The sequence below is a fragment of the Mus musculus genome, chromosome 3 (assembly GCF_000001635.26).
Source record: "Mus musculus strain C57BL/6J chromosome 3, GRCm38.p6 C57BL/6J".
Lineage (NCBI taxonomy): Eukaryota > Metazoa > Chordata > Mammalia > Rodentia > Muridae > Mus > Mus musculus.
Window position 1 is genome coordinate 109,932,275 of NC_000069.6, and position 14,719 is coordinate 109,946,993.

General features: G+C 41.3%; 1 protein-coding gene across 12 annotated transcripts in view; it reads right to left on the reverse strand.

Annotated features, from left to right (window-relative positions):
• The window catches only part of Ntng1 (netrin G1), a 369,923-nt gene that overhangs the window by 152,225 nt on the left and 202,979 nt on the right, over positions 1–14,719 (reverse strand). For all 12 annotated transcript variants that reach the window (XR_001783784.2, NM_001163349.1, NM_001163348.1 and 9 more), the window contains exon 3: positions 2,295–2,935. Coding sequence is in view for 11 of the 12 variants with exons in the window: in NM_001163349.1 (NP_001156821.1) it covers positions 2,295–2,935 (641 nt within the window). In the remaining variant the exon portion in view is untranslated. The remainder of the gene's footprint in view (positions 1–2,294; positions 2,936–14,719) is intronic.

The window sequence follows — 14,719 nt, forward strand, 5'->3', positions numbered from 1 at the left end:
ACCGTTGCTCAGCTATCTGTTTAGTGATTCCATCATAAGCAAATATTTCTTACATAACTTGAAAGCTGGAGACACGCCGGAGCCATCAGGCCTTGCTTCTTTAGTCCCTCCCCCAGGACTAAAAATACTCCGGCCATCTGGTGCCTAGTGCGGTACATGCCAGCATCAGTTTGCCCCGAGGAATTTGGACAGAGGGTGGAGGTGACAGAGCAGCACCGTATGGAAGAGCCTCACCTCTACTGGACCTCTCTTTTTTGCCCAGCTGCTTCTCACAGGCTCACAGCTATCTGGTGAACAGGAGTGACAGTAGAGGTGAGACTCTGGGAAGGCAGCTTGATAGAATCTGGGTCCAGCTCAACTCTCACGGCCAAAGAAAAGCAGCTGGAGGTCATTGCTAAGGAGAGGCTTAAGAGAAAGGTGAGAAGTCTAGAGGGATTCAGCGTTCTTGGCGTGCCACCTTTAGGAGATGGCCTGTCTAACTCCAATGGAGCATGCATAAAGCTGTCCTTAGCTCGAAAACGTGTTTTACACTTTCTTTCAAAAGAATCAGAGAATAGAAAAATGAATTTCTAACAGCAAAAATAAGCTCTGACACCGGTTATTTCATAACTGTAAACCTCTGAAAGGTTGCCTTTCTGACAAGGCCAAATCAAAGTTTTGGGGGTATAGTGATCTCTAGAAACTCAACTATACATGAAAGAGTCTTCAAACTGCCAGAAACTGACCTAGCTGAATTTAATATAACAGAATCACATAAATCTCAGGCTATTAATTTTGAGCTTTATTCTTTTAGTCATTTTGAGTTATTTGTCATTTGATGTTGGTGTGCTATTGTTAAAAATACTAAACATTTTCATATAGCATATACAAAAAAGAATAAATAGGATCACATTTGAAATTGATAGTCTTTGACTAAGTTGTCTCTGAACTGTGACCAGACAGAGTCAAGTCTGAGAAGACAGCAACTCATTGCCCTGTCATAATCTCCTGCTAATCCATGCATACTTCTCTTAACACTAGGGGACCCAAGCTCAGTGTGGGTATCAATATAGCAGGGCATAAATCTCTCAAAAATATTAACTTGCTTTTAAGATATTGTCATCATCCATCACTGAGACCTTGGTTAAACGTTGACAGTAGGGTCCATAGCTAAAGACTTTTCACTGGCCACGAGGAACACAGCACAAATCAGAGGAGACAGCCACAAATTCATGTTATTTTTTTTTCCACAGTTAGCATCCTGAAACCCTAGATGCCTCTCTAAGTAAGGTTTACCATTGCTTCTTTTTTTCTCATTCTGACACTCAACAGCAACAAATGCCTAGTCATTAGCCTGTGGCAGGCAGACAACTCTCTGAAGGGCCAGAGTCTCAGCACCTCTAGTTGCTGAGGACTAGATAGACCTAAGAGAATCTGAAGGCCAGCCAACTGCATGAAGCCTGATTAAGTGGGTTCATTCCATTGTTTGTTCAGATCTATATGCCAGGTATACCATTTACACACTTACCCTCGTCTATCTTCACAGTTTAGAAATGGTTACTTCTTTGCTTATATTTCTTTATTTCCTACCCAGCATGCTTCCATTCCCATCATGCCTTGCTGAATGAAAAATCTCAATGTTGGTAGTGTTTGTTCTCATTATTGGAGTTTTTCATTCAAACAGCTTCAAATTCTTTGTAACTTAATTACAGTGATATATATATATATATTTCTAAAACCAGGTATTCCTGATTATAACCACTGATGTTACAACACTCGACCATCTGTATTTGACCTATTAAGAGTCCCAAATCCCTATTTTTTATGTAAAATATTGATTAATACAATAGAGTCCAAAACCTTTAAAAAGGAAATGTTACCAGTCTTAAAGAAATGGATTTACTTCTCAGATGGCTTTTGAGTCTAACACTGCAGGGTGGATTCTTGGTTGCAATGGGAAATGCAAGATATAACCTTGTTTCTCTTAATCTTCTAAACAGAGCAACCAGCGTCACTCACTATGTTGAGGAATTTAGCATCACCTCGCCTAGGGAGTTGTTGCTTCCAGTAAGATACTTATGTTTTCTTTTGTTTAAAAGCTAGAGACTGCCTAAAGAGTAGCAGCTAATGTGGGTTTACAAATCATTGTTGAGCCAAAGGGTCTCAAAATGCCTTGAGAATATACTTGCATAGTGGTGCTCCTCAGAAATCAGGAAATAAAAATGGACCTAAGTCACTTTATAATTGTGGGCATAATTTTTGGACATGGTCTCCCCCGTCCCCCACCAATTCAAGATGGGCATGTGTTCTCTTACCTTCCTCGCACCTTTATGTCTGAGATCGCATAAAAGTAACGTGCCAAATGTAGTTCATCTACAAATATTTCCCCAACGGCGGGTCTCAACAGCCTGATCCTCAGGTCTGTGACAGTGAAGAAATCTCTGAGTTTCTTGGTTGTATCCAGCTGTCCATAGAGGGAAGCCATATTTCGTAGCCGAGGTCCAGCGAAAAACGCAAACCTGTCTTTGATCTCGAAGTGGATTATTTTGCTATTCGTGGAGTACCCAGTGGAGTACTCTTCCGTGCAAATGATTTCCAAGACCGTGTGCTGAGATAAATCCTTCACGGATTTCGGGTCCATGTGGAATGCATGGAGGCAGTCTGTGGCATAATACTGATAGGGCTGCCATGTTCGTCCGTAGTCGAGAGATTTCTCTAGGATCATTTGGTCTGGACGCCCCGATTCAAAGGTAATAACTATGTTGTCTGTGAGTTCAATGGTTTTGCTCCAAGACAGAGTGATGTTAACCTGGAGAGGTTTGGGGTACTCCTTCCAAGTAGCAGACTGCCAAAATGTGGAGGGATGTCTTCCTTCAAAATCAAACATCAGCTCAGGAGGGTGTGCCAGTTCAGGGGTACTCGCATCACACTCATTATTGCACATGTAAGGGTTGCCCTATGGAAGACAAAGAAAGGAGGGTGCGTTAAATACTGGCTGAACAGGCTTTTCTTACTGCTCATAGCTAGCAAGCTAGGACAGAAAACAACAATAACAAAATCACTAAACATTTCACTTTCCCCAACTGGATTCTCCTGTACAACAGCCTTTTAAAAAGTACTTCAGAACGTTAGAGTGATGACTTAGCAGTTAAGGACACTGCCTTGCTTTTTCAAAAGACCCACGTTCAATTCTTAGCACCTATGGAGCAGCTCACAACCGCCAGTAAGTCTAGTTCTGGGGCATTCGATGGACTACTCTGACCTCCACATGCACCAGGCGTGCAAGAGGTGCACAGACATACAAAACACACATTAAACATAACATATAAAAATAAATCTTGTAAAATTCAGATAGTAATGTTTTGTCTTTTTCTGGACTTCAAAGTATGAGGACAGTTTCTTTATCCCATGTGTGTTAGACACAGAATATGATCATAGAGACATAGAGAGAGACTCATAACTGCCTAATGCCTCAAGCCTTCTACTTTCTCCTAGGAAGGCTGGGGAAATCCTTTCTTGACTTGACATTCCTTAGAACATGGTTTCTTTTTATTATCCATTTTTTGTGGTTATCATACAATTATATCATTTCTCTCTTTTCCTTTCCATCTTCCAACTCCTTCCATGCATCCCCCTTGCTCCCTCTTAAATTTATGGCTTAAATGTGTGTGTGTGTGTGTGTGTGTGCATGTGCGTGCATGTGTGTGTGTGTGTGTGTGTGTGTGTGTGTGTGTGTATTATGTATTTGTATGAACATTTTTAGGGCTTATCATTTGGGATTGGATGATCAATTAGTGTGTTCTTCCCTAGGGAAGATTATTCTACTCTTAGAATTCCTTAGTTGTCTCTAGTTCTTTGTCTAAGGTTGAGGGCTTCTGAGAGGTCCCCTTCTGAGCGGCATGTCTCCTGATGTCATCCTTATTCAGGTCTTAGTAAGTCATGGTTCTTTAACAGCTTACTTTTCAAGCAGGGTTTTAGAATTAACCATGAGTGATAGATGCCTAGCCCATGTCCTCTATAGCCATGGCTCCCCTCATTAACATTCAGCTTCCTCTTGGCTTTGCCCCCAGTCCATCATACTTAACTGGGTCCCTGCTTCATAAAGTCTGGTTTTAAAACATTTACTTTATTCACCACAAATCATTAAAATGTGGTACACTGCAGGCTCTGGGGCTTGGTCCAAACATCTGGCATCCTAATAGCTAGAGATGAGAGCAGTGCTCAGGAATGTCTTGGACTGAGAATGCGTTCCAAGTAATGGAGCCGGGAAGCCCACTCTTGTTATGCTGCAGTATCCTTGAGGGATTGGTTGCGACACCCAAATCTGTCTAATCTACAATCCAAAGCATTTGCATATTCCCTCCACATACTTAGATTATCTGGAGATGATTTAAATGTAAATGTTATGTAAATAGTTACTACACCGATTCTTTTGGAGACATTGACATGGAATAATCTGTATGCTTGCAGTGCAGAGTCAACCATCCTGGGCTTGACAAAACAGCTCAGGAAACCATCAAACAAGGCACATTTGTAGAATGAGGACCTGTAAATGGCAGGAGGATGTGACACAGGGTGCCGTCACGTTGCTTATTCTAATGAATCAACACAGTGCTCTATGTGGGCAGAGTCATATATTGCTGTTGGTAACTTTCTGCATACCGCCCCCCCCACTCCCCATGTCTTCTCTCCATGTGTGGTTGACTGCAGATGTTGATGGTAGCTGTGGAGCCTTCAGGTTGTGGGGCAGCAGCTCTAAGCGATGAAGAAGGTGCTGCACCAAAGCAGACACTTGTGCGTTTGTTACTTTGCACCAGCCCAGAGGCAGCTCCCAGCGGATGTTGATTATTATTCTCCTTACAAATGCTACTTCCTTTACAACCCACTCAAACAAGAAGCTGGAAATAGAGCTCCTTGTCATGTCACAAGTTGTAATACTGTTTCTGCTACACTAAATGCCTCTTCTAAGCTGTAATACTGTTTCTGCTACACTAAATGCCTCTTCTAAGCTGTAATACTGTTTCTGCTACACTAAATGCCTCTTCTAAGCTGTAATACTGCTTCGGCTACACTAAATGCTCCTTCTCAGCTTCCAACAATAGAATCTATAGAGAGTGAGACAGTATTTCTTAATTCTCCTTTACAAAGAATGGCAAATTATAGCATAGAAAGTCCACTATTCAGGTATACTGAATAGTTTTTCCTTATTTTCAGCGAATGTATTACAAGACCCCCAGGAAATACTGAAAAAGTTCTGGTCAAGCTAAGCCCAGTATATATATTTTTCTCCCCTACCCCTATTTAACCTATGAAAAAATATTTATAATTTTATACAGTAAAAATCAACAATGACTCATAATTAAACAGAACAACACATTATAATATAAACTATGTGAATGAGATCACTCTCAAAATATTTTTATATCCTCTTCCTTTTTAGACAGATATGGACTGTACAGTGTCCATGTGATGAGATGCTATAAATGGGGGATATGGGTGGATGTTCTTGATATAGTGCTAGGCTAGCGGGATATGAATACTGTGAGGCTGGGGATTGCTGCTCTGAGAACTGAGCCTGCTACTCAGTGACTAATCAGTGGGCAGTCTCTGCAGTGTGAATACAAAGCTAATGCTATTCTTATCCACAAAGGGTGGGACAGAGTCAAGCAGAAAGAGACTCCATCACATTACTTACAACAGTGCACAATGCGAACCTTAAACACATTGTTTGTTTATGGGTTTTTCCATCTAACATTTTGGACCCCAGTTGACCACAAGTAACTGACACTATGCAAAAAGAAACTGTTCCGGGCATTTGTGAGCATCATTGGCTGGAAGAATTGAACTTCTCCTATGGTTTTCAGTCTTTCTCTTGGAGTTACACATAGAACTCTTTTCACATTCTTTTCCTGAACTATGAGCTTTTGATCATATCATCTGTTGGATGTGTGAGGTGGATCTCAAGCAATTAATTTACACTGTAGATATAGACACTCAGTTACCTGCTGACTCTTGTGAAATACAAGATGGACACTGAAGAATTGCTGTCTTCCCTAGGGGCAGCCTGCTCCTACCTAGTCAGCCAATACTTTCTCCCCCTTCCCCATTAAAGCAATTGAATCCGAACACTGGCAACAGGTGTAGGGGACTCAGGTATAATTGAGATGAGGCAGGAGAAAGGAGAGAAGGGATATTATGTGAATAACAGAAGTGTTTTAAAAATATACTCAAGAAATCAGTGATAATGGAAATGTTGCTGTACTTCTTTCTCGGATTTCAATTCCCTATTCCTGATCCCAGCGTCTGCAATACTATTTATAGGCTTCCCCTTCAAAATGAGCTGGGGCGGGGGTGAGGGTGGGGGTGGGGGCGGGTAACTTTCTGTTCCAGGTGGAATAAATCACCAAATTTATTATTATTTAAACTCTCTTAAGCATACCGGAGCGCCAAATGCAAAGCTCTGCAAACTGGCAAAGGCTTTTTATGGAGAGCTATAAATATTGTGGAATCTGTCAGGATTTATAAATTCCAAATAGATGTAAATGCACATCTCACTGGAAGGGGTCAGATTTACAAAGATCATACCTTTATTTGAAATTGACTTTTAAAATATGGTCACTTCAACACCTGTCGTCATGCAGCCATCTGCATCATCACTAATGCAGATGCTACCACATTCCATATGACTGGAGCACCTTCACCTGTGGCCAGAAGTGTGGGAACAAAGGAAGGTGGCTTTGTTGGATCCCCTCTGGAGGGAATAATCTTACATTAGTTTTAACTATTGGTGGAAGACAGCATTTGTTCACCTTCAGCTTCCATGTGCAAAGATTCTCAGGTGGGGGGGTCAACGCATTGGGACCAAAGAAAGTAGAGGCACATCAGTCAGATTCTGGGGGTGCATAAATAAAAAAAAGAACCTCCTAAAAATGGTTGTTGAAGACATCTGTCTAAAAGGCATTCACCCATTCCTGGAATTAAAGGTCATGTCAATCCCTCTGCCTCCATTCAGCTTACTAAGGCACTTTGCATATCCTGTCATTCCTCCCTCACAGTAGAGGGAATCAAGCATAGGGAAGTGTTAGGAAACTTGCCAAAATCACTTGAAGAGTGTAAGAAGCAGAGTCAGCCAGAACCCCTAATATCTACACCCAAGGTTCCTGACTTACAACCTTACAATTTCCTTGTCTTAGAAGCAGTGTGGACCAGTCATGAAAAAAATGCCCAAGACCTGGTGAGTTGTTTTTATTTTTTAAATTTTGAAAGGCAGCTTAAGATTTTGTTTCAGCTTGGATGAGCATCTGAGATACCTTAAAAAAAAAAAGAAACTTGTCTAAGGATGCTTGAGCCTCACTTGGAAGAAGGAACGGAATGGTAATTGGAGGCAGATAGAGGGAGAGAACTGGGTGGGAGAGGGAATCAGAAGAGGAGTAGGAGGGTTCTGGTTCCAGTGTGGGGAGGGGCAGGGGAGATGGCCAGTTGGCCATGAAAATGAATGGAAGTCTTCATCGGAGGAGGGGATAAAGGGTTATCTCCAGGAAGAAATGGAGACTTGAGATAGAGGAGTCACCCAAGAATTGATGCAGGTGTCCTAACCTGTGACTCACAGAATTTGGGATATGGAGCCCAGGAAGGCTGCCTCCTGTGGCGAGGCAGGGACCCCAGTGGATCGATAGAGACACCGACCTATCCACAAAACCAACCAAATTTTCAACCAAAATTTATCCTGTGTACAAAAAAGTACAGGGATTTGGGATGGAGCAGAGATTGAAGGAACGGCCAGCCAATAACCAGCCCATCTTGAGACACATCCCATGTTGAAACACCATTCCCTGACACAATTAATGATACTCTCTTATGCTTGCAGACAGGAGTCTAGCATGGCTGTCTTCAAAGAGGTCCCACCCCCCTAACTGACTTAAGACAGAGGCATACACTCACAGCCAAACAGTAAATGGAGCTTGGGGACATGTATGGAAGAGCAGGAAGAAAGATCAGATCGTGCCCTCTAAGGAGACAGGGACTCCACAGGAAGACCAGTAAAATCAACTAACCTGGACCCTTGGGGCTCTCAGAGACCAAACCACCAACCAAAGAACATACACAGGCGGGGCCTAGGCCTTTCTGCACTTATGTAGCAGATGTGCAACTTGGTCTTCATGTGGGTCCTAAACAGCTGGAGCTGGGGTTATCACAAAAGCTGTTTGTTGTCTGCATGTGTGATATGTTCTTCTACCTAGGCTGCCTTGTCTGGCCTAAGTGGGAGAGAAAGGACCTAGCCTAACAGACTTGGAGTTCCAGTATCGGAGGATACCCAGGAAGGTTCCCACCTGCTCAGAGGAGAAGAAGAGCGGGGATAGGGGAAGGATTATGGGAAGGATGACAGAAAGGGGGACAGTGAGCAGGATATAAATTGAATAAGTAAATAAATAAGTAAATAAATAAATAAATTTAATTAAAAATTTTGTGTAGCTTCACAAGATACGTCTATTTTCACTTACTCAAGCCCCTCTTAAACTCAGTAACCCCTTTGTATCCTAAAGAGCTATGGCCATGGGCAGCATCCACTGAGATCCTCTGTTTTATGTTATTCTTAGAATTGTAAGCATGCGAGGTTCAGAGGGCTCCTCACGCCTCTACTTTAGTCCTTTCATAAAGACATGGCAAGGGAAAAGCCTGGGTCTGTAATTTGTCTTTTGGGAAGCGGTGCCTTTTCCCTTGGCCTCAGCAGCATATCCAGCTCCATGTGAAGGCTGGCAAAACATGGTTCCTCATAGCTTCACATAGATTTGATGTTTCAGAAAGATGAGAGTAGTTTTATAGGTTCAACAATTCATATCGATTGACCACTATATGACTGTATTAAAGGGGCTTGTCTGGATTCCTAAGATATCTCAGTGAGCAAGTTCTGATCCTTTATCTCTGTGATGTTTTCATCCCAGGTGGAGGGGATGTACTAAGCAAATAAGTATGCAGTGCTGTGTGGTGCTCTGTGGTCATAGGGACTGTGGGACAATGAAGCCAGCTGAAGGAGCGCACCCTTGGGGGAGGGATGTTGATTGTAATTTTATCCTGCGAGGTCAGAGAAGGTCTCACTGATAACATGACATTTGAGCAGATTAAGAACAATTTGTAATTTACACAGGGGATCATCAGAGGAGGTGACCAGAATGACAGGTTTGTCCTTCATCTGACTCTACTCTTAGGGGTATTTTCAGCAGCCCTGCAATTTATTGTAATCGATGAGTAAACAAATCACCTGAAATGGGAATCTACACCAAATGACTGCTGATACCAAAATAAATAGATAAATGAATAATAAAAAAAAAACCTATCCACTCTTCCCCTTATTCCATAGCACTTGTATTCTTGGAGGGGATTGATGGTTTGATAGCTATTAACATAATTTACCCACAGACAGTGACGCCAGGAGAAAATTAGCAGAGGATGAAATAAAGGGGAGGTAGGTGAGAGAAAGAAAACAAAGACAGCCAAAGGAATCAAGAATCTTAGCAGCCCCGATAGAGCTGAAGGAAAGATTATATGCTAAAATATTTAGTGTAAATATTTCATGTGGATGTGATCTGTAATACTGTTGTTACAGAGAATTATCGGTATGAAAACAATTCTTGTTAAAAGGATTAGGTTAATTAAATTTTAGACTACTCCAACTCCACCCTAATCCCTTCTAATAACATCAAGAACGAAATTTATGTAAGAAAATGCAACTTTTCCCTACTTATGAAAACAAAGGCCAGCTCTTCCTATTAAATCTCACAGATACAGGCATCTGCATTGTAAGTAGTTACTCTGTGGCCTGGCAGACAGCCTTAAGTAGTTCTTAATTTAAGATCCTTTGTCTATGGGAAAGTAGAGAAGATGTGTGACTATGTAGATAGTATTTACACCACTATGAGGTGTTTAAATAATTAAACTGATTTCACTATTAAGTATTTTTTATAACAATTAGAACATCGCATGAGACACGCATGAGACACTTACTTTCATTTTAAAAATATTAATATTTTACCTCTGGGAGAATTGAAATTACATATTAATTAGCAATGTGTTGGCACAGTGTAATGTTGCTATTTTTTCTTAATGTGCTTTCAGAATTCAAAGGACAAGTCCAGTTGCTGATATGTGTTCCCTGTTTCAGTGGATGGAGGCCTTTTTCTTCTGCAGATTAGTACTTTGCAAGACCATCCTTTCACCTAAGCTCTGTGAAGCCTTTCAGAGTTAAAAAGAAATCGTACATGTACAAGTATTGCTGTAATACTTAAGTACTATCAGCTTGACTTTTTCTCTCGAGAATTTACCTATCATCAAGCACCTGGGAATTACAGTTGGCAATGGAAACGGTACTCAGGGCTAATTTGCTGGTTAATGTTACTGTGAGTTATATGCTGAGCAAGACATGCTTGCAGGAGGCTGTGTGAATCGTTTGGGTTTACACTCAAAGCCATCTTGAAAAACAGAGAGAGTTACTGACATTTGTGTCTGGCTAATCTTTACTCATATTGAACCTTGAAAGTCAAATATAGGGAAGGAAGAAGCAGCATTGTGTGGCCCACCCACGCTGTTGCTGCCCAGTTTTGGAAATAGACATCACTAGCTGTTTGCCAATTTAAGGCCTTTAAAAAGATTCTAGAACTGGCAGATTCCCAGAGAAGCCCTGATCCTAGAGTACGCTCTAACTGCTAAGAGGTGGTACCACCTTCGGCAGACACCTCCCTCTTTACTTTCACTTGTCTTCCTGGGAGCCCTGTAGGCTCCCAGGCTCTCAGATGCCAGTGATTGGCATCTTTATATGAGAGTTGCAATTGTTGTGGTTTTTCCTAACCCATTCTTGGAACTTCTCTGTCTCAACATTCTTCTACCTCAGATGATTTCACAACTCACACATGGAGGAGTTAGGTTTTACAGCTCTTCTAAAGATATTAAGATGTCCCTGAAATGGAACATGGGACTCAGGCTCTTCTGAGCTTCCCTCTTTTTGGTCCAGCAGCTCTGCTACTGGCACTGGGAAGAAGCAGAAAGAAGATAGAAACAGAGTAGGAAGATCAAAGAGAAAGGCCATCTTTACTAGAAGTTGGAAGGGCATTTATCAGTACCACCAACATGAGCACAAAGAGGAAAGACCCATAAGGTAGAATGTTCCCTTCACCCCAAGGTCATTAAGAAATATAGTGTTATGACCACTACAAACAGCAATAGAATCTCAATTAGTAAAACTGCAGAGGTAGCACACTGGGTCTTAACATAGAATGTGTTTATGACAGTATAGCCTGTTACACTTGGAATCTTCCAGGCATTAGATATGCAAAACCTTAGGATCAAAATCAACTATGTGTTTGTAAGTGTATGAATCTCAGGTTTTAGTTTGGAAAATATAGCACTCCAAGAATAGTAGGAGACAAAAGGGTTTGTTTTTATAACTTTATTTGTTGAGAAAGGGCCTTTCTAGGTAGCACAGGCTGTCCTAGAGATATCTATGTAACTTACGATATCCTCACACTCATGATCCTTCTGCCTCAGCCTCCAAAATCATTTAGTTTTATAACTTTGGAGTTTAAAGGTGATTGCTCCCTTTTCTAAGGAAACCCTTTGTTCACAGTGGAGTTTCCTCTCCAGGGCAGGCACAGGCTTAAAGTCTGATTGAAGTTACAGCTTGCTTCAATCTGTTCTCTGACAGTACTAACAACTTGTGGACATTTTCACTCAAAAAATAAAGTCACGATAGCTTAACCTTTCCATAGTGAGAATACGGGAAGCCACATCACAGATTGTGGGCCATAATAGACACCTGCACAAATCCCCACAGAAGATTATGTCCAGGACTTTCACACTGGTGAAGGCCACAGGGGTCAGGCAGACACATTTCTAAGGAAGAGCCAAATGTGCTCCTCCATCACAAACCACACAAATGAATTCCTACATGGCAACCTAAACCAGTGTTTCCTGTGTTCTGCGGAGGAACAAAATAGTAACAGAACCAAGCCAAAAGGAAAAGGGATGCCTATAGATGAACACTGTAATAAGGCAATCTAGTGTATGGGGTTGGAAATGGCTTTTAAAAATTACTGTCTTAAAAACACACAAATACTGGGTGAACTATTTGCCTTATATATAACCAGATCAGAGGTACAAAATAGTAATAGCTCAAGAGGGCAGAGGACACTTCGGTAAGAGTAGTTTAAGGGAAACAAGGGCTGGTAAGACACCACACAGTAAGAGGTGCCATCCTGAAGGCACTGTAAGAGCTGGGTGGCTTGAGCTGGAAGCTCTGGTGTGATGCTCAAAACCATGTATCTTCTTTTCTTACATGAGACGAAAGGTTCAAGCCCACCCAAAGCCCATTTTCTAGAGGCCATCAATTGTGAGAGAATTTGGGAGGACCAATACTATCCTTTGATGATCCTGACCGTAAGAAGAGGGAAGGGACTCCTAATTTATGGGCTTCCAAAAGGATTGACTTGTAGTCTGAAATCCCCACACTCCTCATGGATCTCAATCTCTTCCAAAGTCTTTCCTTGCTTACTGGATACTAATTAAACAAGGATATTAGCCTTTAAAGGGGGATTGTGAAGAATAACGGAAAAACAACATGGCAAAAGGGCGGGGGGGGGGTGTGGAGATTATACAATCAGTAAGCACTATTCATATTCCCAGAAACAGCACTCTGTCCCTACAGATAGAGGTATAGACACCACAGTGCAATTCCCAGGAGTGTCTGTCTCACCTTCTAGTAGACAATTAAGTATATTTTATATAACAATGGGTATTTTATCCACTAACACACAGAAGTTCCTTGCAAGCTCTCTCAGAATAAAACAACACAGTGATATTTCATGCTTGGGGCTGTTCTGGGGTGGGGGTTGTGCTCAAACCCACTTGATGGAAGAGGAGGACTCTGAGCCTCCATAGCAGCACACTATTTTGCAGCCTGCTTCTGCCTCTGCTTGTTTCATACAAATTATCTTCAGAATTATGAGTTCACCTTTCCCAACATCGAATCACTAGTCAGCAAAAAACGATTGCCTTTGACCCTTTGACAGTCCTGGTAGTTCTCCACAGAATAAGAAATGGAACATGGAGTCCAGCCACCCCCCTTGCCTACCCCTTGCTCTCATGGGTGCTCATCCTTATGGTAATGGGAGTTGATGTTGTCTTCATAATATTGACCCCTACACTCTACCCCTAGGACCTCTGATGTTTTGTCTCTGAGGACAGGCATTGGCATCTTTATGGCAGACCTCAGACAAACATGTTTATTAAAAACATCTTGATTTCAGTGGCCCTCTTAAAAAGAGAATATTTCTTTTTAATCTTCAGTTTCCAAGGACACTGTAAAGAGCCCAAAGCAGTTGTTCATCTGTACATCTGTCTTTTAATCACTCACTCATTGATTTGATAATTATGCGTATATGTCTCACTGTGTTGTACACCAACAGAGAAACACAGTACCTACTTCAACAAGGCTTGCAGTTTAGTTTGGAAGACAGACTATAAAAAATAAATAATTATAATAAATAAAACCAATCAATTCAAGAAGGGATAATATGGTTTTGGTTTCATGGAAGAAAATAGGGTCAAGGTCATTTGATCAAGGTCGATAGGAAGAGTTCTTTTAGAGCAGTGGTTCTCAACTTTCCTAATGCTGGACCCTTTAATCAAGTTCCTTATGTTGTGGTGAACCACACCCATAAAATTATTTACTTGCTACTTCATAACTGTAAAATTGCTACTGTTATGAATTGTAATGTAAATATTTGATATACAGGATATCTGTTATGAGAATCTCCAAAGGGTTGCCACCCATGGGCCACGGGTCGAGAGCCACTGTTTTAGAAGATCATACTTAACTTAAAACTTAAAAAAATATTCAGAAAGAGAGAGAGAGAGAGAGAGAGAGAGAGAGAGAGAGAGAGAGAGAGAGAGAGCTTAGTAGACAAAGAGATAGCAAATGCCAGGCCTGAACTTGGATGGAGCATGGGGATCTGCGGCAACCACAGAGAAGTGATTGATGTAACTAGATATTTGACGGTCATTTTTCCTTAGCTGTGAAATACTAGATTTGAAATTGTAAAGTGATCAGGATGTCTAAATTCAGAAATGCTATACTTGATATTCTCATTGGACAAACGGTTGAGTTAAGCTTACACATTGCTCGCTGTATATTCAACACTATTCTAAATGCTTACATTAACACGTTGGGATCTTCCTAACAGTAGTAGAGGTAGATAGTGTGTTTATATTGTTCTGTAGATACTGAAATGGAAGCCCAAATCATTTAAATAGCTTGCTCAGAATCACAGAGCTACTAATGTTCACAGTGATTTTATAACCCAGTTAGTCAATAGAGCCAAACATGAAGCTACTGAGCTGTATGCTGCTGTCCCTCCCAGTCTCTGCCTCCCTCCATCTTCATGATCTAGAGTCAATGTGAGTCTTGACCCCCAGGGCAGATATAGTCAATGCCTGAGACATTGGCTTAAGGAGATATTTGAAACTGAGGATGGATGAGGATGCTAGAGGTGGAAGAAGGGGGATGAGGTCTGTGTCCCAGTCAGATCAATGGCCAGTGCTCGTTTGTTAGCTTCAAGGATACTATCTACCTCTTCCTGGAAAAACATCTCCTCAACAAATGCTTATGGATCACTCTTTATTTTTTTAAAATATTTTATTTTATTTTCCGTATATGGGTATTTTGACTGCATGCACGGGTGTGTACACCACA